Source organism: Mustela lutreola, chromosome 6, assembly GCF_030435805.1.
Source record: "Mustela lutreola isolate mMusLut2 chromosome 6, mMusLut2.pri, whole genome shotgun sequence".
NCBI classification, from domain to species: Eukaryota; Metazoa; Chordata; class Mammalia; order Carnivora; family Mustelidae; genus Mustela; species Mustela lutreola.
The window spans coordinates 8357951-8383444 of NC_081295.1; the positions used below are offsets into that span (position 1 = coordinate 8357951).

Below are 25494 nucleotides of genomic sequence, written 5' to 3' on the forward strand. Positions count from 1 at the left end.
TTGCACCGACATGGATGGGACTCGAGGAGATTAAGCTGAGTGAAATAAGTCAAGCAGAGAAAGACAATTTTCATGTGCTTTCACTTATTTGTGGAACATAAGGAATAGCATGGAAAATGTTAGGAGAAGGAAAGGAAAAGTGAAGGGGAGGAAATCAGAGGAGGAGACGAACCATGAGACACTATGGCCTCTGGGAAACAATCTGAGGGTTTCAGAGGGATGGGGCGTGGGAGGATGGGTGAGCCCGGTGATGGGTAGTAAGGAGGGCACGTATTGCACGGAGCACTGGGTATTACACCCAAACAACGAATCATGGAACACTACATCAAAAACTAATGATGTCCTGTACGGTGGCTAACATAATTAAAAAGAAAAAAAAAAGAAAAGATTGTCTCCTGAGGTAGAAAGCACTCGGCTTGCATCTAGGTGGCCGGTGTCAGTCGCTGTCACCGCCAGCTCCCCATCACTCCCAGAGTCCAGCAGCGATCACTCTGCTGGTCTCATTACGCAGACTACAGATTCTTTGGACACTTCTGAAAGAGGCTCATAAATAGCACCTTTGCTCCATAAAGTCCCACACGCATTTATCTAGTAAACAAGTACAAATTGCGCCATTTTAATCAATGTTCTTGCAGACAAGTGAGGATATGTATATGCCTATATACACACATATATATCTTTCAAAATTGAGAATTTACAAATATGATTTGACACATTTGGTCTAGCAATGGGTACACCCACGAAATAAATCTTAAGTATGGATATATTTCCTTTGGTGGTGTTTTTAGTAACTCAGTTCTACTGCATAGTGAGAGATCTGAAGCTTAGATTCGGCGACTTTCGGAAGAGTCCAGTGATAAAAGAGAAAGTGTGCAGCATTCCATGAAGCAAGCACAGCATATTGATGCTGTTCCCTGGAGACACTGATGTGTCTGACTTTTGTGCCTATAAAGTGTGAAGACTGCAGTGAGTCAGTGGGCATTCCCTGCAGCTGTGTGTTTCTGCTGTCTCTGGCAGGTGCTATTACAATCAAAACACGTGGAGAAGCGAAGTTAACAGCAACATTGAATTCTGTGTGTAGTCCAGGCCAATAAGTAGGACCGAGTTCCAGATGGGAGATGCCTGAAATGTCCAGTGTCCATCGTGTGGTCTTGCTGGAACCAGGAGCCCATGGGGCTTGGAACACTGTCTTTTCCTGCTCAGTCCCTAGTGCAAGTTAGTCAAGGGGGCCGGAAGGATGAGCTTTCAGTATGATCTTCCTGTAGTTACCACTTCCCTGGAATGGAGACCCCACACTCATACCAGCCCACGTAGTAGTAAGGGGTTCCAAAACCGATGTTGCCAAAGCTGACTGGCTCCTGGCGATACTGGCGGAAGTAGCCTACAAGGGTAAAAGGAGAGGAACGGAAAGAAAATGCATCTGTGATATTGTGATTGATAATAAGAAATCTATATTTGGTCTTCATCCCTGTTCCTGGCACATAGCTCCTAAAACCCTAGGACTTCCTAAGTGATGAGAGTGGTACAGGTATCTTGATATTCCTAACAAATCCCATTAGACCACTCCTGAGTTTATGCTGATGGGATTCCTTTCAGAAAGCATCTATGGATGGGTTAGTCACCAGAGAGATCAGTCATGGGATTAGAGGTGAAAGTCCCACCTCCTGCCCTCTGTGGAGGGGAGAGGGGCTAGAGATTGAGTTCAATCATGAAGGGGCAATATTTTCTTCAATCAGGCCTAGATAATGAAGTCTCCAGAAAAACCCAAACACACCAGGTTCTGAAAGTCCTGGGTTGGTGAACACATGCAGATGCTGGCAGGGTGGTGCTCCCAGGGAGGACACTCTGCGTTCTCTCCCCACACTGTGCCTTTGCATCTCTTCCATCCGGCAGCCCCCAAATTGTACACTTTTGTAATAAACTGGTAGGTAGCCTAGTAAGTAAAATGTTTCTCTGAGTCCTGTGAGCCACTCTTGAAAATTACTCAAACCCAAGAAGGGGGTAGTAGGGCCCTCCAATATGTAGCCAATAGGTCACTCAGATGGCCGTCTGGACTTGTGACTGCCACCTGAAGTTGGTCGGGGGAAGGGCGTTCAGTCATATGGGACTGAGCTCTTAACCTGTGTGGTCTGATGCCACCTCTGGGAACACAGTGTCAGAACAGACTTGATTTGTAGTACATCCAGCTGATGTCCAGGAATTGCTATTGGTGTGGGGGAAAATCCCACACTTGGAATTGGTGTCACAACTGTAGTATCAAAAGTGGACAAACCAAGAGAAAAGTTCTCATCCTTAGAACCTCTGTTCAGACAGAAGATCTCCGAGGAATTGTTCTTATAACAAATGTTACTTCCAAATAAATACTACCATGTTTATGTGGGTCACAATAACCCCTTGGGTTTATAACAGACATGATTTGAGGGGATAATCCAGTCCCACACGTGTGTGACACAGGTGGAAAAGTGTGTTAGTCCCCTATTTCTCTCTCCCCACAAAAGAAGATCATTTGTAGCTGCTCTCAAGGGAGACTCCCTGCAGGGTGAACAACTTCCAAGACTTAGGACCTCAAGCTTTCAGGTTTAACTCTTGAAGTCTGTGGTAGGTTTTTAGATCTTTCAGGTAAATCTCTCAAGGAAAGAATACAATAGCACTTTTGAGCCATTATACTTTAAAGTAAAAGCGAGGCCCCAGTCTGTTCAAAAAAAATGTTTGGCAACTACTCTTTGGCCCTGTTTACTCTTGCCAGATGAAAGGTTGCCTACCATCCTACCAGTGAGCATGCTGGTTAGGCAATACCTCTGCTCAGAAACAAAACCATGACCACAGCAAAATACAAATAACGCCTAGTAACCCTGGGTCAATGCAAGATCCTGAAAAAAGGAAGAAATGTTATATATTTTGTATACTAACTGTGATGGTTAATTCTATGTGCCAACAGGGCTAGGCCATGGTGCTTAGATATTTGGTCAAATATTATTTTAGATATTTCTGTAAAAATAGTGTCAGATGAGATTAACTTTTAAATCATCAGATTTTGAACAAAGTAAGTTACTCTCTATAATGTGGGTGGGCCTCATCCAATCAGTTGAAGGCTCTCATAGGAAAAGATTACACTCCCTGACAAAGTCTGTCAGTACACTGCCTTCAGACACAAACTACAACCTAGACTCTTCCTTGGGCCTCCAGCCTATTGACCTGCTCTGCAGATTTTGGACTTGACTGCCCCTATCCTATAATCATATGAGCCAATTCCTTAAGACACCTCTCTGTCAAACTCCCTCTCTGGTTCTGTTTCTCTGGAAAACTTTGGCTTTTACTTTTACTTTTCTGTTCTGTATATTTTACTCTATCTTAATTCTTTGAAAATAGGCAATTTGTGTTTACCAATCGTATTTTTTTTCCAATTAAAAAAAATTGATCTCGTGTTTTGAAATTGCCAGATCACTAAGAGTTGAGTGCATAATGGAAAGAGTGTTGGACTTCATTCAGTTGTTCTGTTTATTTTCTTGTTTTGGCAGTTGAGGGAATTAGTAGCATACTGCAGGTTGTTAAACCTTGAGATTAAGATTTTTGCTCTCACCCTGTGATACCATAATGAAATAGTTATTACATTACTTCCCTGAAGTATATGATAAGCTATGGTTGGTTTGCATGTTTGTTTACCTTTCTTTCTCTGCACCTGTGTTCATGCTGTCCTCTGCCTGGAAGGCTAATCTTTACATGTCTAGGTCTTTATGATTCCGCTCAGACTCTGCTTCTTCTTTCCTGAGAGCCTCAACTAGCCTGCCTTCCCTGAACTCAGTTGGTGATTACAACCTGCACAATTACCTAAAAATAGTTCAACTATGTGATATAACTCCTGTCATTATCTGTACTTTAAGTTGTTCACTCTTAGTTGCCTTTCACAAATTTATTTCCTCTTCCCAGTTATGGAGCAGGGAAGAGATTTTTCTGAAGTATGGACAAGGTCTTATATTCCTTTGTACCCCTGCCTCCTAGGTTCACACAAATTCTAGCACATGGTTGGAGTATTTTTTTGGTTCCTTATCTATATGATCCAAAATGCTGTCAACATCCATCTTTTTTTAAAATTTTCTTATAGTGTGTTTTTATTATTTATTTAATTTTAAAAAAAAAATTTTATTTTTTTTTAAAGATTTTATTTATTTATCTGACAGAGAGAAATCACAAGTAGATGGAGAGGCAGGCAGAGAGAGAGAGAGAGGGAAGCAGGCTCCCTGCTGAGCAGAGAGCCCGATGCGGGACTCGATCCCAGGACCCTGAGATCATGACCTGAGCCGAAGGCAGCGGCTTAACCCACTGAGCCACCCAGGTGCCATAAATTTTTAAATTTTTTAAAATAAACATACAATGTATTTTATTCCCTGGGGGTACAGGTCTTTGAATCGCCAGGTTTACACACTTCACAGCACTCACCATAGCACATGCCCTCCCCAATGTCCATAATCCCCCCCTTCTCCCAACCCCCCTCCCCCAGCAACCCTCTGTTTGTTTTGTGAGATTAAGAATCACTTATGGTTTGTCTCCCTCCCAGTCCCATCTTGTTTCATTTATTCTTCTCCTACCCCCTTAACCCCCCCATCAACATCCATCTTTAAGTGGTAAGCAAAAAGGAGAGCTATGATGATTTCCTCCTTACATTAGCCCTCCTTTCCTAACCCACAGGGTAGTATACTCAGGACTTTGTTGGAATTACCTTGAATGGTAGGGAGAGCTTCTACATAGGACTGAGGCCCTGTTCTTCCATCAAGATGTGAATCCACAAACTGGCAATGATCTTCACCTCTTCCCCAACTGTCCCCAATGCTGTAGAATGTGTCTGCATGAGGGAATATCATGGGTTAGTGACTGGTCAAAACATAAACACTTTTCTTTCTCTGCTTGACTTATTTCGCTAAGCATGATGGACATTGGGGAGGGTATGTGATTTGGTGAGTGCTGTGAAGTGTGTAAACCTGGTGATTCACAGACCTGGGGATAAAAATATATGTATATAAAAAATATATGTTTATAAAAAATAAAAAATTAAAAAAAAAAAAACATAAACACTTTTCTAAGAGTTTGCGCAAGCTTTGGAGACCATTTGAACTGGGTACTTAAACTTGGTGTGTCATACTTTCCATGTTGGAAAAAGAGTAATAATGGCACCAAAGTCAAAGTGTTGTAAGGATTCAGCAAGATCACATACACTAAATACTTAATAAGTCCTCAATAAATGGAAACTATTAATATTATAGGCAGTTTCAGCCTATAAATGGTAGGGCTTTTTACTCCTTGGTTTTAAAAAAGGAATAGATAAAACCACAATAGGAATCTATTATGAAATAATTACAAAAGGCATGAAATCTGTAAAAAACAGAAGAACCTATTTTCACACACAACTAGAAATAGGGTGTGTGTCTGTGGCATAACCTGCTGTCCATGGTCCTGAATCACCGCTGCACAGTAGGGCATTTTTTCTGTCGACCCTGGGACACTGGAGCTGGCTGTGTAATTTCTGCCAGGAATTCTGATGCAGGGGAGGACAAGTACAATGGTGGGAGAGAAAATAAAGAGCAGAAAGAAACACACAGTAGGTACTGGGAGAGGCATATGCACTGAGAAACTGCCAGAGAGGAAAATGGTAGGGAAGACTTTGTTTTGACATTGTCTTTAAATGATCACCACTAGCAAGAAATGAAAAATCTATAGCAGCCAAGGAAAAGTTTTAAAAACGTAAGTACTAAAAAAATTAAAAGTGTGCAAGTTCAAAAATAAAAAACAGATTTGTGTAGGTAGGGGAATCAAAGCCAGCTGGGTAGAAATGACATTTTGAAATGTTCATAGTTCAAGGTGCTTATGGTATTCTTTGTTTCAATCCCCCACCATAATAAAAATAATGTAATTTTTGTTCAGGCATAGAACAAGTAATTCTGAGGTATGTTTAATCATCTACATTTTTTTTCTGCATAAAGGTGTAGCAATGGCAAGGGCAGGAAGGGGGTGGCTATTCCTTGATATTTCTAGTTTATGCTCTCATCTAGTATTATTGAATACATAGCAAAGAAAATTGACCTTTACACTTTTAACAGAATTTTGGACCTCATTTCTAAAATGTAGTGGATTTAAAAAAATAATATATTTATAAAGTAATGTATTTAAAAGAAATACAATGAGAGAGCACTTCACACCTACCAGGATGATCATAATGGGGAAAAAAAGAACATGGAAAAGAATAAGTGCTGGCTATGATGTGGAGAAACTGGAACACTCACATATTATTGGTGGACTGTAAAATGTTATAGCCACTTTGGAAAAACAGTTTGGCAGTTCTTCCAAACTTAAACACAGAGTCACCATATGACCCAGCAATTCCACTCCCAGGCATGTGCCCAGGAGAACTGAAAATAGGTATTCAGACGAAAACTCAGACATGAAGGTTCATTAAAGCATTATTCAAAATGCTGCAGAAGCAGAAACGACCAGAAATGTCCATCAATGATGGATGAATAAACAAAATGTGGTCTATCCATATAATGGGGTATTATTCAGTCTTTAGAAGGAATGAGATTCGTTTATATGTTACCATACAGATGAACCTTCAAGACTTCAAGACAAAGGGACAGATACATATTTCCAGTTCTACGAGGAAGCTGGAATAGGCAGATGCATACAGATAGAAAGTAGAATGGCGCTTACCAGGTGCTGGAAGAGGGGAAATGGAGAGACTGTTTAGTGAGTATAAGTTTCCTTTTGGGAAGGTGAAAAAGTTCTGGAAATGGGTAGTGGTGATGGATATTTAGTATTTAGTATCACTGAATTGTGCACTTAAAAATGGTTAAAAATGGTAAATTTTATGTTTATATATTTTACCACAATAAAAATATATACATTAAAAAAAATAAAATGTAGTGGATTTTAAAAAAATATATAAGTGTGTGTGTGTGTGTGTGTGTGTGTGTGTGCGCGTGTGTTTCTGGATGTCAAAGTAAAAACAAGGAACTCCAAAGTAAAGCTTGAAAAATTGATTTGTGTTCAAGCCACAGTGAGATATAAGGGGTCCACAGCTCAAATACATTCTGATGCACCTGCTATGTCAAGTTAGTACCTGACAACACACCTTCTCATACTTTCCCATACCTCACCATTCTCATAGACCTACCTTTCAGATTGTCACTGAGGTAGATCTTATACCGCAGTGAATTACAAAGAACAACTCCCACAAATTTTTTATACCACGTCCGCTTCACGTACTGCCGGCCATGGCAGTCGGTGTAGCTAGGGTCATGTTTGAAAGCAAATGGGATCCAGATGGGCTCACCACCTTGACAACACAAGACACACTCTGTCAATCATGGCATTCCACGATGTTTATTCTCACACAAAATATCAGAGAATTTGACTTATTTATCAGTCCTTCCCGTCCTCTCAGGGCTTTTCCCACCTCCCAGGTAGGCACTCTTTCCCTCATTCTGCTTCTTTCTTGGCACTGAAGTACCACGGAGGAGCTTCTTACACCTGAACACATTTAAAGTATTTGAATTTCTACAAGGGATTCTTGAAGTAAGAAAAAGCCCTTCAGCTTCAAGAAAAATAAGATATAATGGCATATTTGATCTTTTGGGATATGCCATCCTACCTGCCCCCTCCAGCAGTCCTCCTCATAGACTCTCACTGTTCTCTTCAGTCCCAAGAACTGTCTTGAACTTAAGAAATAGAGCTTTCACAGTTTGTTTGAAATATGAAGTAAAATTCTGTTGTATATTTAATGTATTTTGCTACCTTTTCAGCTATTTAAAATATTTAAAGAGATTATGTAAATAAAGTTATTTATTTTATAGATATTGGTCACCCCATAACAGTTTCTTTTACATAGATTGGCTGCTATGGTCCTATAAAAAAATTCCCAGATCATTCTTTTCCCTAGATCAGGATAAAGGGAGCAGAGAAACCAAAGAAGTTGTCAGAAAATCATAAAAATGCAAGAACGGTCTAGCATTTCTACTTGTGAGCAATCATAGCAATCTCATTGTCAATATTCAACGTGGTTACTAGAACGTCAAGTTTGTCAAGAAGAGAAACTTACCTGGTGGCCTCACAACAAGCAGAGGATTGTCTGTAAAATGAAAAAAGAAGGTAATGACTTCACTACCCTATTTGATAACCATGCAATTGTTGAAATGTTACTGTGGCGGAGAAAGCTAACTTGAAGAGCTCCCTGGAATAGGTACAAATAGAGTTTATTCGAGTGGTGCCAATGTTTTCCTTAGTTTTTATTTTCTAAACATTTCCTTTTGAAAAGTATCCTTTTCTAGTTAAACTATCTTGATATTTGTACGGAAGTTGTGGGTCAGTATCGTCAGATTTTGGTTTGGAGTACAACAGAATAATTCAATACTCATCATTTTTAAAAGATGTGTCTGTCTTGAGAAAACAGTTTTGTGGTTTCTTAAAAAGGTAAACATACACCTACTCTATGACCTATCCATTCCACTCCTAAGTTTTTACCCAAGAGGCATTAAAATACATGTTGGTGCCAACACTAGTACATGAGCATTCATAGCAGTTTTGTTTGTAATTGTCGAAAAGTAGAATCAGCTCAAATGTCTATTGGCCACGGTCGCCAAACTGTGGAAAGAACCAAGATGCCCTTCAACGGACGAATGGATAAGGAAGATGTGGTCCATATACACTATGGAGTATTATGCCTCCATCAGAAAGGACGAATACCCAACTTTTGTAGCAACATGGACGGGACTGGAAGAGATGATGCTGAGTGAAATAAGTCAAGCAGAGAGAGTCAATTATCATATAGTTTCACTTATTTGTGGAGCATAACAAAAAGCATGGAGGACATGGGAAGTTAGAGAGAAGGGGGTTGGGGTAAATTGGAAGGGGAGGTGAATCATGAGAGACTATGGACTCTGAAAAACAATCTGAGGGGTTTGAAGTGGCAGGGGGGTAGGAGGTCGGGTACCAGGTGGTGGGTATTAGAGAGGGCACGGATTGCATGGAGCACTGGGTGTGGTGCAAAAATAATGATACTGTTATGCTGAAAATAAATAAATGAAAAAAAAATGTCTATGAACAAGTGAATGAGTAAGTTATGGCAAGTGGTTAAGTTATGATGAAATATTGCTAAGTAATTAAAAGAATGAACTATAAATAAGGCAACAATATGAACACAATGGTTTTGCTGAGGGGAAGAAGCCAGACAAAGAGTTCATATTGTATGATTTCGTTTATATAAAATTATAGAAAGCACAAACCAATCGAAAGTGAGAGAGAGCAGATGAGTTATTCCTTGTTAACAGGGGAAAAGACGGGCCCATGGAGGGGGCAGGGGAGCTGGGTTGCACAGCAGCAGTCAGCAGGCTGGGGTGACGCTGATGTTCACTAATGTGATTGGGGCGATGGCCTGAAGGGGGCGAATATACCTTAAAACACACTGAGTTGTACACCGTACATATGTGCATCTTACTGTATACCACTTGCATCTCAATAAAGCTATATGCAAAACACCTCTATGTCTTAGCCAAAGTAATGCCCCTTAAGAAAATATGGCAGCGCCTGGGTGGCAGAGTTGGAGAAACGTCTGACTCTTGGTTTTGGTTCAGGTTGTGATCTCAGTGTTGTTAGATCGAGCCCCATGTCGGGGAGTCTGCTTGACCCTCCCTCTCTCCCTCTCCCTCCACCCTTTCCCCCTACTCTCTTTCTGTCTCTAAAAATAAATAAATAAATCTTAAAAAAATATGGAACTAGTCTTTAAGCAATTCTGTTTTAGAAAAAAAAATTCATTTTTATAAAATAACATGGGCCATTCTCCTTTTTTTTTTTGAAAAATTATCATGGAGTAAGATTACTCTTTTAGGGTAAATATCCTGTGAGTTCGAACACATGCATTGATTCACAGAGCCCTACTACAATCAAGACACAGAATATTTCCATCACCCCAAATCTGCCGTGAGCTGCCCCTTTGCACAGACCATCTTTCACCCCCACAGAAGAGTGACCTACCCTTAGCTATAAGTGTAAGCGCTCATTTTGCTCTCCTGCTCTTAAGTTTCAATAGGCTGTTGGAAAAAACCTCAAATGCTCCAGGGTGGAGGGGGACATGTAAACCAACAATAGCACAACAAAAAGAACATCAAAAGTTGGCCCCATGCTGCAGCCTGTGCTCACGTATGCATCATGCATTTTCTATGTTTGGCAAGTGCCAAAATTCAATTACTTGATAGTCTTCCTGTTGTTAACCTAACCTCTTATGACAGGGTTGTGTAAAGTGAAGGAGAAATTTGAACAAACTGACTGAATAAAGTGAAGATGGCCAAAACTAATAATTGTCAAATTTCAAGTAATTGTCAAATGGTGTGCATGAGGATCTCCTGGGAGCTGACGGTAAAAGAGGTCTGCATACAGGGCCCTGGAGTGCTGTCACCCATCCTTTAGGGGTCACAAAGTATAGGGTGGGGGCATGGTGGGGCTATTCTTGGGAGGGAGAGTAGCAGAGAGCTGTCTTTTCCAATTTATACTGCAGTCTCAGAAATTACATTTATATTTCTATTCTCAGATTTGGGGCCAATTTCTTGAAAGCTTCCTAGATTTGAATTATTTTTTTTTTCCTATAGACTTTTATCATGTTAATTTTGATAGTCACTAAAGGTCCATTTCCTTTTCAGAAAATGTAGCCATGAATATAGACACGTTCCCTACTTTAGCAAATTAACCCTTGAAAATGGTTTTCTTTGACTCTTTCTTAATTACTAATGAGGAACACACTTCTTAAATGAAAAAAAAATGAAAATACTCTTGAGGTCCTTTGCCAACATTTCCAATATGAAGCTTACTCTCACAAAAGATTTTATTTTTTTCCACTTAATTGTGAGTCAGTAGATTTCAAAGAATACACACTTAGAAATAACTTCCAACGATCAATATTCTGGGATCAAGCTACATGTGGGAAATAATCTAACTGGATAGAAGCTAGAGCGGATTTAGTGCACAGCTGGTTCAGCCGAACCTCTGAAGGTGGCCTGGCTTAGAGGCAGAGGAACCAGCTCCCAGTGTGGCTTCCTGTGTGGAAAGGCTAGGATCATCACCATGGCCAGCTCTGGGCATACTGCTTCAGATGACCCCAAGATGACCACATCTTACAAAGGGCTGGAGAGCTCTGTACACCAAGCGTCCCCCAGTGCAGGGCCATCCTCTGAGTAATACTGCTTCTAATATTGGAAAGTATTCTAATTAAATCCTCCATATTAGGACCTCTTTGTCTCCTAGTGAAGGAACCATCTTGGAGACCTGACTAATTGGAAGAAGCAAATGACTCTCAGCCCACATGACATTTATGCTTTTCAGCTGTTTGCAATAAAAAAAAAATTAGCTCTGCAACTAAACATTTTACAGAGAGATTCAAAATTATCTTTCCCACATGGCTGAAAACTAGATTTTTTTTCCCTTTCTTTGGAATGTGACCTTTTCACTTTCCAGCCAGTTCCTCTTCATTTTGTTGTCCAGCACAAAGAAAACGATGTTTATTTTATAAAGTGATATCCAGTAAGACTCACTAAATAGAAAAGCGAGGACTTCACTTCTTCAGTTTTTATTCTATTGTGGTCACGATTCCAAATTATTTGTCTTTGAGGAAAACGGGGGAAAAATGAGAATGTGAAGTCACAGTTACCTGATTCTGTAACAAATGAGACCGAAGGGCTGATGGGTCCATAGCCATGTGGATTTTTGGCTTGAACTTTAAAATAATACCTGAAATTAATTAAAAAAAAAAAAAGAACAAACAGTTTTTTTGAAAGAGAAGATTGTTTAATTTCTGTGTAATAAGACAGATCCCAAACTATTGAGCACTTAAATCTGTGGCAGGGTTTGTGTGTTATTTCATAACAAATGCATACATTGCTGCTATTCATATTTTTTCTGAACTTTCTCACTTTCCAATAACTCAAAATAATGCAATTCACAGCATTGACCGATGTGGCTGATGGCAGGAGAAGGAGCACAGGGGGAAAATAAGCCATGTAGAGAGCGTATGCTCCTTAGGGCATCAAGACTGTGTGGCCCCACATGGGCTTGCCCCTGGATTGATGCTCCTGCTCCGACCCACCTGAGTTCCACAGCTCAAGAGGGAGAAGCTGGAGCAGCAAGACGCTTACAGCAAAATTCAAAGTTAACCTAATTCTTATCACTGGACTGCCTGTGAAAAAGCGTGTGTTTGACCCAGTAATGATGCAACTCATTGTTGGTGGAAGGAAGGCCAGCCCGCCCTGAGGTTGGCCGCCTCAGTGGAACGAACATGACAGTGATGTTTTGGGTGCATGACAAGTACCGTGGTTGGCTCTGGAGCTTTAAAAGTCATGGAGTCCTGAGCTTCTGTGCCTCCAGGAAAGAAAAGCAAGTCCAAGAAGAGGAAATGGAAAAGGCTGGGAGAGGTTTTGCTGTCAGATTTATCCTTGTCTTGGAACAGAGAATATACTCGTTCGCCTAGAAGGAGACTGATAGGCGGAGCGGGTGGGAAGTCCCCAAACATCTTGTTCTGTGCTCCAATGAGCTACAGGACAAAAAGTGGTGGTGAAGTAATATTAGAGACCAACGGAGCAGCTGTGACCCACTATATCCATGATTAATCTCTGTATTTCCTTTCCCTCTGGGACACCCGACATTCCCTGTGCTCTCCAAGTCCTGAGCTACTTACAGGGGAAGAAGGGGGTAAGAAACCCCTGTAAGGGGAAGCTCTGCCATTGCAGAAATTTCCTGACAAGTCTCTTCCTATGTCAGTCTTGACACACAGGTTCTAAGCGCTAATTAAAATGCACTCTATTTTCAAAAGGTGGATAATTTATTCAGAGAGCAAAGGCATACTTCCGTTACACCACTGTCCTGACGCCAAGCCTCCAGAGCTCCTGAGATCACCAAGGGAGCCTCCGTCTTCACGGTTACACAGAAATATTTGACTTTGGGTTTGAATAAACAGAGAGCAAAGAAAGGCTAATTTGGTAAATTTAGTCTTCTTTTCAGGCTTTCAAGAAAGTCATTCACATCTCATTTAGAAGAGAATCCTTTTTAAATTTCATTTTAAAAAAAAGATATGCACAATTAAGAACATATGAGTTTCCAAATCTCAATTCACTCAGTGGTCTGTGTTTTCCCAATTATGCATACTTTTATTCAGTGGTTATGGAGTTATTTAAGACAAAATTCTACAGGCAGTGGGTTTGGCATATGTCAATGATACTGGTTAAACTTTAAAGATACTTTTTCTTTCCTTAAAAAGGGAAATCAAACCCTAAGGAATGACACCTCCTCAGAGGCTACATGAAATATTTCTGCCGAACATTTCTTAAGCCTGAGTGGTCCTGACACCAGTTCTCAAAGTCCACAGAGGGAATCATGGCTCTACGGTTGTGGGGAGGGTACAGAATGCCAAACTGGTCTGATTCCTTCACTGTATCAGTTCTGACTCCCCACTGAAACCCCAGTGTTCTCATCTACTTTCTCTGTCCCCACAGTTCCTCTGTCCTCCAACAAGGCCCGCATGGCCGAATTCCACAGACACATTTCCATTTGAACCTTACAGAATGTATTAAAGCAAATTTAAATCCATGAAGTCGAAAAACACAAAATTATGGGGGAAAAGTAAGATTCCTGTTTCCCAAACCATATTAAACTCCTTCTAGAAAAAAAAATGTCCATCTCATATTCTGAACAATCTCTGCCTCACCCAGGTAACAAGAGAAACCCATGCCTTGCCTTCTTACATAAGTTCTTGACACCTTCTCCTGAATAAGCCCCCACAGTCAGAATCCTTGTGCTTTGAAGGATGGATGAATTACGCAGATTCCAGAGAGTGGTCTGGGACTGAGTTGGGTAAACAAGGCAGGCAATCCCCAGACTGAGTGATAAAGAACCAAAGCTGGTGTCTTACATTCCGGCCCATCTTGAGGGGACTGGCTTCTTGTGTCTCCTACAGGGACGCGATGGTGGTGGGTTCCTGAGAAGCCCCGAGGATAGTGCTAAACACGGGGACACATAGCCTCCACGGAAGAAGGCTGTGAACCACTAGTGTGGGCCCATAAGTGTGATGCAGGGAAACAATAAGGGTCCTTACATCAAGCTGTTTATAAGGGTTTTGAGGAAATCTGTGTAGAAGAGCCACATGTTCTCTATGCCCCTGCCTGGCGCCCTCCATCAGGAGAAAGAATCATTGAGCAGGCATCCCAGAGAGAAGGCTACAGTAGCAGCTACTGTTCCTAGCCCTTCTATCATGGCGCTGAATGTGGGTGGAAGGTAAGAGAGAAGCCACAAGGGACTCCCAAGGCCCTCTGGGACCAGCCTCTCCAGCCTCCCCTCCTCCTGCTCCCATCACCCTGGCCTCCTTTCCCTTCCAGAACATACCATGCTGTTGGACATGCTTTCCACCTAAAACAACCTGGCTTCACCCCACCTAGCTTCTCCATGTTCAACCCTGCTTATCTATTTCCCCAGGAAAACTCACCACTACCCATCCCCTCCCCCACAAGCTCAGGAAGAAAGTCTCCTTCAGGATACTGAATTGTCAACGTTTCTAATTATGCTGCTGCTAAACAATCTGTCTCTGCCAAACTGTGAGCTCCGTGAGGACAGTTCCTCTGCATTTTTGAGCCCACCTCCCTGAGCCTACTGCCTCCTTCTACCCTCACCCGCTTCCTGCTCCCAATGCCATTCCACCCTTGGTGCATAACCTGTGTCTGGTGCCGAGCAAACACCTAGTACGAATAGACAGAATCATGGGCACTCCTTCATACCAGTTGAAAGAACAAATAAGCCTTTATCTTCCATAACCATCTCCTGACATTCTAAACTCAAGATCAGCCTGGCAGCAAAAGTTAGAGAAAGAACATTGGCCAGAGGGGTAGGGGGGGTCAGGAGATGGGGATTCAAGTTCCACCACAAGAAGCTATGCAGAGAAACCCCTCCGGTACCTCTTTCAAAAGTTTTGGGATGCTGAGGCTGTGCTGGGGAGGCACCCTCACTCTGTACACAATAAGGAGAATTGAGCGTTGACTCCACTGTCTTAAATGTGTTCTTTGCTTGCTTTAATTAATCCATGTTCTCTCACTATTAGGGAAAAAATAAAGTCCGTTCTCAGGTTCCAGTTTTGCTCCTTGCTTTTTATTTGCCAAATCCACAAATTGATGATAGTTTATGAAGTAAGTTTAGCTCAGAGAAGCCCACGGCACCCCCAGTACCCTGAGGAAAGTTCTCTGCTAGTTCAGCAGAGTCTCAGTACCCATAGCTATTAATTAGTTTCTAACCCCTTTGGCACATTTCTGTTTAAGGAGAGTATTTTTTTTTTCAACTTTTTCCATATTCCTCTAACTATACAGGATATGAGAGACCTTAGACCCACAGACACATCATTTAGAGCTCTTTGCCCCTTAACTATGGGGCTTAATGTGACCCTGGGGTGCTGGACTCATTTGCATGGGTTTGAGAGAAGCAATCATTAAATATTCAAGAATCCTGCAGGCCCACTGGAAGGCTGGAATTGGCCATGGTGGGAGTGCTCACACTAGAGAAAATAGTAAGCTGCATAAACCAGGGACTTTTTCTTCTCCAGAGAGCTGGTTTACATGCACACCATGCTTGATCCTCATGTGCTTGGTGCTTTGCCCATTTTAACTGACCAGGAAAGCTTTCCTGATGATCATTAATATCAAAACCAGATAGTGTGAAAGAGGAAATGCATGCTCACTCTGTTTGTGACCCTGGGAACAAGTTTTGTAGATTTCACACTGAGTGCCACAAACTCTGGCTCCCAGAGGGGCCTCTGGCCAGCCAGCCACTGCCCAGTCTAGGAAGGCATGTGTGTAACCTTATTAATGTGCAACATTCGTCTTTCTAAATGGTCCGAACTTCCACATCACAGAGTCTGAGTACAGTTAACTAATATGTTCAGCAATGGCTGCCTCATTAATGCTACCTATAAAGGTTGTGCTCTCTAATGTCACACCTGGGTGCCTGCACATGGATCTGAGTCCCTTTCAGCACACAGAACAACCTTTGTTTCCCCAACAGTAGGTAGTGTTTAGTCTCTGGAAAATTGGTAACAAAATATAAACACAAAAGTCTAACAACTCTAATAGATGCAGTAATTTCTTCTAAGAGAAATATAATGACATATGGTGGGTATTCCTCGATGTTCTATGAGAAGTAAACAGAGACTACAAAAGAAATCATAAAACCTTTTCATCAACCTTTTCATTTCTAACCTGAGGATACCTGTGACCCTGCACACAGGTCTTTCTCTCTCTCTTTCTTTAATGACTGACACATCATACCTTGTGTTTGGCTTCAGGTTCTCAATGGGCAAATGAGTTACTGAGGAAGCTTGAGTGGACCACTTGTTCCTAATGAAGTCTTCATAGGATGCACTGTAAACCAGGTAACCTGCAGATGGAGATACAGAAGGATCCACTGAGCATCAAGGAACCACATCACCCAAGAGGCGTGCCTGATGGAGGGGGATGGGGAGGAGGCCATGGCACAGAGGCATTGCCGTCTGAGGGTAAAGTTCAAGAACGGGAGCAACCTCAATGTTGTGTCTAGATCGGTATAATGGAAACTTCTGATGAATTCAGATGTGGATAATAAAATTAAACACACTTCTTGACAACTGCTCGTTCCCTACTTCTCTTCCTTCTCTTTATCTCCCACATTTCCCGGCCGCCTTCATTTCCTCAGAACTAATCACCTCAACTGACCTTGACAGCACAGAGAAAAAGACAGTGGAAGAAAAAGCAGTGACCTCCATGGAAATATTTAAGAATTTCTTGTCAGAGATGTATACAATTGTCCTTACACAAAATGACAAAACTGTTGATAGCAAATGTTGTGTGTGTGTGTGTGTTTGTGTATGCACAAACGTGCACTAGCATGTGTATGTGGGACTGGAAGACTCCAGATTTGCAGTGGTCTCCTCACCCAGTTGGTGAAGGCTCTCCCTTGATTGCTAGTTGTTGAATATCTTTGCCTGCCCTTGACCTTGATGTCTAGTGACAGAAGTCAGGCAGCGCCTTCTGCCTTCTCTGCTATGAATGGACCCCAGCGGGCCCTGACATCTGCCCAGCCTTCAAGGAGACCTCGGAAGGCCAAGTGAAGTCATGGCTCAGCGCATCCTCTACAGTCTCCCATGTTATACACAAAGGAAGAAAACATCCATCAGGAATTTCCCATGTGTCAAACATTCCAAACACATTCAACCAAGTTTTATTTTGATTAATTCTCCTATTCCTAGTATGTTGACATCTCTATCCCCATTTTGACACAAGAGAAAACTGAGTCTTACAGAACCATTAAAGCATGATATGAAACTGAAGAGGCATGAAACGGAAATATTCAGTGCCCTTGAGTCATGCAGGTTTTTACTTTTCATTCTAAAATAAAGGGGAAGACATTACAAGGTGGCACAACCGGACTGCTTTTTGTTTTCTTGTTTTTTCAGTGTTCCAAGGTTCATTGTTTATGCACCACACCCAATGCTCCCTGCAATACGTGCCCTCTATAATACCCACCACCAGACTGCTTTCAATGCCTCCCTCTGGTGCACAGTGAAATGGGTCAGGTATGGGATGTGGATTGGGTGGTCTAGCCAGCTGGCTACTGTAATATCCAAGGGACAGATGGCAACAACTAAGGTTAACTTGGTAGTTAATGGAGAGAAATGGATGGGTTCATGAGAAACGTGGAAGGTAAAACTGATAGGATTCAGTGATGAATTGAATATGGTAGGGGAAATTAAGAAGATTTGAAGACAATCCCATGCTTACAGAAAAAGGGTGAAGAATAGGGTCATTCTCTGAGATAGGAAACTCAGATGAGTAGGTTTGGGAATCAGAAGGATCATAAGTCTGATTTTGGATATGCTGTCTGAGATGCTTTGGAGACATTCTAGTGATGATATCAAGTGCCCATTTGGTTTGTGTTTGAAGCTCGGAGGAGAGATAGGCTTAGCCTTGAGCTATAAACCAAGGACTCATCTCCAGGATGAATTAAAACTATGTTCCTGGGTAAGATCCTGGAGGGAGAAGAGATGGAGTAAAAAGGAAAGAGGAGTTGAGACCATGCCCTGAGAAGTTCCAACACTTGATTCTGGGGCATTAAATGTCTGTCTCACAGATAAGCCTATGAGAATGACTCAGAGATTGAAAGAAACAGGTCACAAGTTTAGGGGGAGGAAAATGTTAACAGCATCGAATGCATCTATGAGGGAAGCTACTTTATTTAACAACCTGTGGCTGCTGATTACTTTCCACAAGAGTCATTTTGGTGACATAAAGAGAGTGGATTAGAGGCACACAGCTAACCAACGGGCATATCAGAAACAGGTGCACTGGGCTCCGTAGCCCTTTCCACACTGTTCCCTGGAGTTCATTCTTCTCTTCTTTCAACACATATTGTGTGAGAACTCATGAAGCGCTCCTGCTCCCTCGACAGGGTTTCCTCCTCTGCTAACAGTGACATCAAGCCATGTGTGCTTCCCGTGATACTGTAGGTAACAACGGCTGGTGCTATGTTTGATCTGTTGTTCTGCCTGCAACTGGCAGGGCTGTCATGACTGAAATGTTCCATGGTCATCAATTTAGCAGACACAGCTTCAAACTGGGAATGCCCAAGTCCCCGGAAATACCTCCTCTGTATTATTTATACCAGGGACATGAGTACCTGTGATAGGAGTACTAAGGTTTGGTTTCGGATGAGGTGTAGGGTACATGATGATGTGATGAGACCGAAATCTCCAGGGAGCTTTGTACTCCTTGGGATTCGTATTAACAAGAGAACGTGGTTCAGAAACACATCTTCTACAGGATAATACAGGAGCCGCATCTGAATTAAGTCCAGAGGCAGAATCTTGGTCTCAGGGTTGACTTTTCCACAGGACAGTGCACATTAAGAAGTCTTTCAGGGCCTGTGCTGCAGGGTCTGACCTTGCAAGTGGCTATGTGGACTCTGTGACCATTTGTGGGATTACAGAATGTTAGAGATGGAATCATATTTTGCATAGGAAGGAACCAAAGTCCAGAGAGATGAAGCAGCTAGTTCAAGGTCATACAAACCAATGTGGGACTAAGATTCAGGACTTTTGACTTCCACCTGGTATTCTTCATACTACCTCACAAGGCTTCCCTGTGGCCTGTATGTCATCCTTTTGAAAGGAGGCATTTGCCTTCATACATCCAGTCCACCCATCCATCCACCCACCCACCCATCCATCCACTTATCCATCACCCATTCATCCCTTATAGTCCGTATTTTCCACCTACAGTCAATGAGAACTCTGAGCATCGGCCTTGGACACACCTGTTACTATATCTCCTGGGGTAGCTTTGTCCCAGTCCACAATGACAAATGAGTGGCAGCCTTCCATGGCGACCACAGTGATGTTGCGGGGGGGATGCTGCGGAGGCAGGTCATTCTTCCTCATGTCATTTGGAATGATTTCATCCAGGCTATCCACTTGGAAGTGATCCAGAGCATCAGTCAGAGAACATGGGGCTGATGGGTCTTTACTTAGGTATGTCACATAAGGAGCTGGAAAAGAAAAGAGATACCCAACTGTATTGTTGAAAACTTTCTCTAGAGGCAGAAACAGAATGTCTGCTGGATGGAGCAGACCCACCATCCAGTCTTTCCCTGTTATACAGAGGCTCCAGCACCATCAGCCCCTCAGCCCTGATGATAAACTCATAAACACATCCTTAGCTCTCCTCAGTGGATCCACACATTTACATCTTCCAATCCAGAAGTTTCAGAAGATTGGTCTCCCCATCAATATCAATGGCTGGGTCTTCAAAGTAATTTTGAAGGACCCCCAAACTATAAATGAATGTCATATAAGTCTGCAGCATTCCACCATTTGTATGCCCAGATGTTTGGAAAGGTATGAATCGGGCCCAGCTGACACTTAACTAGAGCTCTCTTGGCACTGTTCACCTTCTAAACTGTGCTGGAACCAGGAAAAAAAAAATACCCTGATGAGGACGTGCACCTTCTAGCCTCGAGTCATGGTGGTCTTCTCTAGAGCTTCAGAGATACCCAGATCATCCAGGATATTTGCACAAGGCCAGGCCTGTGCAACAGCCTTTACAACATTACTGCTAAGTACAATACAGCTACTCACATTTATGGACAGGTTCATGGTTTTCTACACACATTATCTCAGTGGATACAAGAGCCCTGGGAATAAAGCAGGACATGGACAGATATTCCATGTTCCAGGTGAGCCAACTCATGCTGAGAGGGCCCACAAAACGAGGCTCAAACAAGACTCTACCTCCAGCCCACACTTCTTTATTATAAATGCTCTGTAAGAAGCAGAAATGTCAAGGAGTTGGAGCTGGGGCTTCATATATGCAAAACTCTGAAGTCTTTTCAAGTAACAATTTCTAAAACTTTCTAAATGTCCCACTGCATCTTTTGGCATAGGTTCTCATTCTTGGTGGCCACTGAGACTAAAAGCAAATTTTAGACCCTCTAATATCCAGTAATTTGTATAAAATTAGACCTTGAGAGCTTGTTGATGGATCTAATCAGGTAGTTCTGGGGAGTAATGTACTATGCTTTGAAGAGTTTACAAACATTAAAAAAAAAAAAAATAGCCAGACAATAGTAAGCCTTTCAGTCTTGAGAAGAGTTCTGTGGAACAGCAAACAATAGTGCTGAAAGCATTTTCATTTCTGTCCTGGAGCCACAGAGAGGACGGACCAGAACATTCAGCAAATTCAGTCTGCTTAATGCCAGGGGCCAGCATGAGTGCTTGCCTCAGGAATGCTACCTCAAATTAATAGTTCTTGTTCTTCAAGCACATGAGATTTAGACACTCAAGACTACATCTTGGCTGGCAAGCACTTTTCTCTGCTTATGGCAGAACATTTGTTTTGGAAACAGAAAAGTGTGATATTAGTTTAAGCTGTTGCCTGTCTCCACTTGGTAATATTTTTTTCCGCTCTGTAGTGTACTAATCTAACTGTCTCGTTAGTGAAGTTCATTAAGGGCATGGGAAAAGAAGACTCCCAAAGGGAGTGAAGCACAGTGTAGCGAAATAGAATTTCTTCTTGAAATTGTTTAATAACTGAGAAGGAAGAGTCAATTAAGCGTCTAGATTCCTAGTCCCCAAGGCTAATGAAAATTAGGAAACAACAGAAGAAAACCCGCTTTGGCTCTATGGTACCTTAAGATGTATGAGTAGCTCAATTCAGTAAGCTGCTCATCTTTGAGGGAGAACTTAACAATGTATAGGTGAGTCTCAGTGGAAGCCCCAACTTGGAAAAGTTGCTAGAACACAAACAGTCATGTTCTCTGCTCCTGAAGATGTTTACAAGTATTCTTACTTGGTCTACACGAGGCAGACTCTTGAAGCTCTACTTGATTGGATACCAGATGTTCTCCTGCCAACCCCATTCCCATGACTCCTGCAGAAAGCAAGCTAATATGCCTTCCAGCAGGACTGACTCACGGAGTCACCCTGAATGGAAACTTCACTCTGGGAAAGCTTCTGCTCCAAATGTGCTGCCTTGGCCAAGTCAAGAAATTGGTTATGCTCTTCCTCAAAGAAAAAAGTTAAAACCCATACTTCTCTGACAAAGGAAATTCTATTTACCAACAAATCGTTTCTTTCCAGCCAAATCGAACTCTTCTCCGGGAAAGGAGCTAATGGAGCCTTCTGGTGAGATGACCTCGGGCACCGCAGCCGTGGTGGAGGGCCTGGTGGTGGTCGGTGGCCTTGAGGTCTCAAATTCATAATCTGAAATGATATAAAGGCTTTGTAATTGGGCTCCTCCAGAAAAGGGGCATACCTTCTCGAAATTCAACTCAAGATTAAAGCACACATGCACACACCCCTCCAAAATAAATGCTATGCCTGAACCTAATTTGTTCCCAATGAAAAAATATCCCTCCTACTTCAATCCCCTCAGAGAAGCAGCTACAGATAAAAGAAGGGAAGAGGGAAATGAAACACATCGAGCAGAAAAATGAGGCTTTATACTCAGAGCTGGACAGAACCTTAGGATTCATCCAGTTTAGCACGCTCCTGCTACTGGCCCCCGGACATTCTGTATCTAAATATTTTTCTCTTTTAGAGCCATGAAAGAGTCACATCAGAAAATAAACTTGATTTTTTTTTTTTTAAATTTACCTTCTGGGTATGGGCTTCTTTCCTGAGGACTGGGTGCAATGAATCCTCTTAAAAAACTAATCCTTTAACATTTAAAAAAGAAAACTCTGCTCCCTTTCAACCACTCAAAAATAAAAAGAAAGTAAGAATGGAGCTTAATGTTTTCAGAGGTGCTAAGAAACTCTTCTTTTTCTCCTGACATCTGTTGTTTTTCTTTTAAGTCAGTTTTTTCTTAAACTGTGGGATGAACCCATTTTCAAGCTTTACAATGACTGCATCAAAGGTGACATTATTCTCACATCGGGGTTTGGGGGCCCCTGGAGTTACAGATAATGGCAGACAAGGAAGCACAAAAGTGAGAATATCCTGAGTATCAAAGGCCAGCCCTGCCATGCAGACAAAATGCCCACAGGAAAATTGCAGAGACAATTTATAAAACAGACAGAACCATCACAGGGCCACAGGGTCATACGTAGACTAACTGCACTGGCTCCAGATTCTACCCAAAGCATATTATATTCTCAGTCTTATAAGCTTATAAAACCTGCTTGAAAAGATTTTGTGATTAAAAAAAAAAAAACCCTGCATAGCACTGCATTTCTTTCTTTTTCTCTCTTCCTTCCTTCCTTCCTTCTTTCTTTCTTTTCCTTCCTTCCTTTTCCTTTTTAGAGAGTGAGACAGCGCAGGCATGCACATGAGCAGGGGGTGGGTGGAGGGGGAGGGGCAGAGGAAGGGAGAGAAACCCAAGCAGGCTCCACGCCCGGTGTGGAGTTCCAGGCAGGGCTTGATGGTTCCAACACTGAGATCATGACCTGAGGCCAAATCAAGAGTCAGATGCTCAGCTGAATGAGCCGCCCAGGCGCCCCCACAGCACTGCGTTTTTTAAACACAATTAGGAAAGGAGAGGAAAAAGAACAGTGAGAGGAGCCAACAGAGGAAGCGGAGTCATGGGGTAAACCAAGTCAGGTCACAAGGGGTGGTGGAAGTAGAGGCCCAGACAAGCAGCTCCAGAGCTCCAGGGGGCAGGGAGAGAACGGGGGACAAAGGTGCTCGCGTGCAGGCTTCATTCACATATGAAACTCACAGTTTTCCTTTGGATCAAATAGCAGTAGGGGCTAACTTGGAAGCTAGGGTACAACCGCCTTCCCTGAGCATTACCATGCAGCCCAGAGTTCTGAGAGACACTTGGAAAACTGAGATCATCCACGTAGTAATTAAAGTGAGAGAAACTGTCCACATCCAAACTGTAAAAATCAGTGGGTACCTTCGTCATAGATAACGTATGCCTCTTCTGTGGGCATTGCGGTGTCAGTCTCCAGTCCTGAGAATTCATCTAGTGAAGAGAAAAGGAAGGAAAGTTTCCTCTCAGTGGCTGGGAGCCGTGTCCCCGGGCAGAGCGTCCAGTCCCCACCATCCTTCCTCAGAGGTCAGTGGCCAGGCCAGAGTCGCCCGCTTTCTCAGAAGGGAGAGCATTAGAACCCAGACAGGAAATCCAGATTGCCTTTCCTTTACATTCAGGGGCGGGAACCCTGAATGCCCCCTGGCGATCGGAGGAAAGCCACCCACTAGCACACCCACTTTCTGGCACAAAGCACCTTCTGACCTCCCTACCACACACAGTGCTCACTCACCTGCCTGCCCAGGGAGCTCTCAGGAGGCCGTGAGAAGGGCCCCAGGCCAGCAGTCACAGGCCTGAGAACACACATTCTCAGAAAGCAGTGGGGTGGGAAACTGCTGCTCAGGGGGGCATCCCTCCACCTGCGACCTCCCTTGTTTATTAGGTCTTCATATTCTTTACCCCCTCAATCTTGCCACAATCACATATTCTGGAAGCAGGTTGATTTCCTGCCTCTCCCAGATTCTATGTTGGCAAACCACACCAATGTGAATGACCTGTGCCTCACTACTTCGCTTCTAACCCCACACCCTCTCTGGTAGGAAGCCCGCAGCCCAGGGCCTATGAGATGCTCTAGCACCTGCTTTGCCATTTAGGTGGGGACCCTCGGTGTGTTCTGATGGGGCCAATGGATGTCAGCAGGACAGAAGTTGTAAATTACTAACCACCCTTCAGGGCTCAGGACTGTCATTTCAAGAACAGCTATTAAGACATATTTTTCCGGGCAGCTGGGTGGCTCAGTGGGTTAAAGCCTCTGTCTTCGGCTCAGGTCATGATCTCAGGGTTCTGGGATTGAGCCCTGCATTGGGCTCTCTGCTTGATGGGGAGCCTGCTTCCCCTTCTCTCTCTACCTGCCTCTCTGCCTACTTATGATCTCTCTCTATCAAATAAATAAACAAAATCTTTATTTTAAAAAAAGGCATAATTTTTCCTAGGTTAGTCCAACGTCAATACTCTTGGATCCAAGAGGAATCACTTCTGGGGTGGTTCAAATCGGTTTTCAAGTTCACACCACCCGGTTTGGGGCTATTTGGCCATTGCTTCCTTGGGTGCCATTTTCCTTCCCTTGTCAATTGAACTTTTAAGAACATGGTCTTCTTTTTCTCCATTCTTGGTTCACATTCATTTCTTTTTCTTTTATTTTTAGCCAGACCAAAAATGAATAAATTGTATAACTGTTGCAACCCAAAAGCAAAGAAGAAAAGGGAAAAGGATCGCATTTCTTTGCTGGATTCTCACTGTGGAGTGGAATTCCTGTACTGGAACAGTGCAGTGCACACAGCAGGCCACAGAGACCATGCCTTTTACCTACAGACTGGGACCACTTCTTGAATGAGTGTCTTCTAAGTCTTCTGGCAAAAGTAAACATTCTACTGAGTGATTTGGTGCTCTTTTTTTTTTTTTTTCTTCCACTTAAGCTCAAATAAAGTCAGGCATAATTTTCCTAAAATAGCACCATCTTGGCTCCAAGTAAAAGTAAATTCCAGATGGAAGAAAGTGAGTTTTTTTGTTTTTTTTTTTTAATTGACCCTCAGAATTTGTCCCACCTGATTGCCATTTTGAAGCATTGGGAACTACATAAAATTAGATACTTTATACGTCAACTCAGCATCATTGTCAAAAGCTTCCAGCTTTTCACACGAAAGAGCCACAGCTGGCAGGCACCAACATAGTAGTATGGTTCATTCTCTGAGTGGTTTACCCAAATGGTTATGAAAAAAAATGGAGTGCAAGCTATCACCAAAGAATTAGGGTCTTGGCTCCAGAGATATTTAACAAAACTATAAAAAAAAATTCTGAGTAGAAGTTTAAAGAAAAGGTAAGATAGCCCTTTGAAAGCCAAGGATATTCGTGAATTATAAAGTTTGTCCAGCTCAAGTGAATTTTCAATTATTCTCCTTGTATTTTCTGTTTTCAGAGTGAGCTGTGAGTG

At 42.5% G+C, this 25494-nt stretch overlaps 1 protein-coding gene across 4 annotated transcripts in view; it reads right to left on the reverse strand.

Moving 5' to 3' along the window:
* Nucleotides 1-583: 583 nt before the first annotated feature.
* The window catches only part of FNDC1 (fibronectin type III domain containing 1), a 112654-nt gene continuing 87743 nt past the window's right edge, over nt 584-25494 (reverse strand). For all 4 annotated transcript variants that reach the window (XM_059176631.1, XM_059176629.1, XM_059176632.1 and 1 more), the window contains 9 exons: nt 23430-23498; nt 21650-21793; nt 19351-19581; nt 16332-16440; nt 11684-11763; nt 8087-8116; nt 7163-7324; nt 4718-4840; nt 584-1381 (listed from right to left, as the gene is read on the reverse strand). In XM_059176631.1, the coding sequence (XP_059032614.1) occupies nt 1266-1381; nt 4718-4840; nt 7163-7324; nt 8087-8116; nt 11684-11763; nt 16332-16440; nt 19351-19581; nt 21650-21793; nt 23430-23498 (1064 nt within the window). In that variant the 3' untranslated portion in view covers nt 584-1265. The remainder of the gene's footprint in view (nt 1382-4717; nt 4841-7162; nt 7325-8086; nt 8117-11683; nt 11764-16331; nt 16441-19350; nt 19582-21649; nt 21794-23429; nt 23499-25494) is intronic.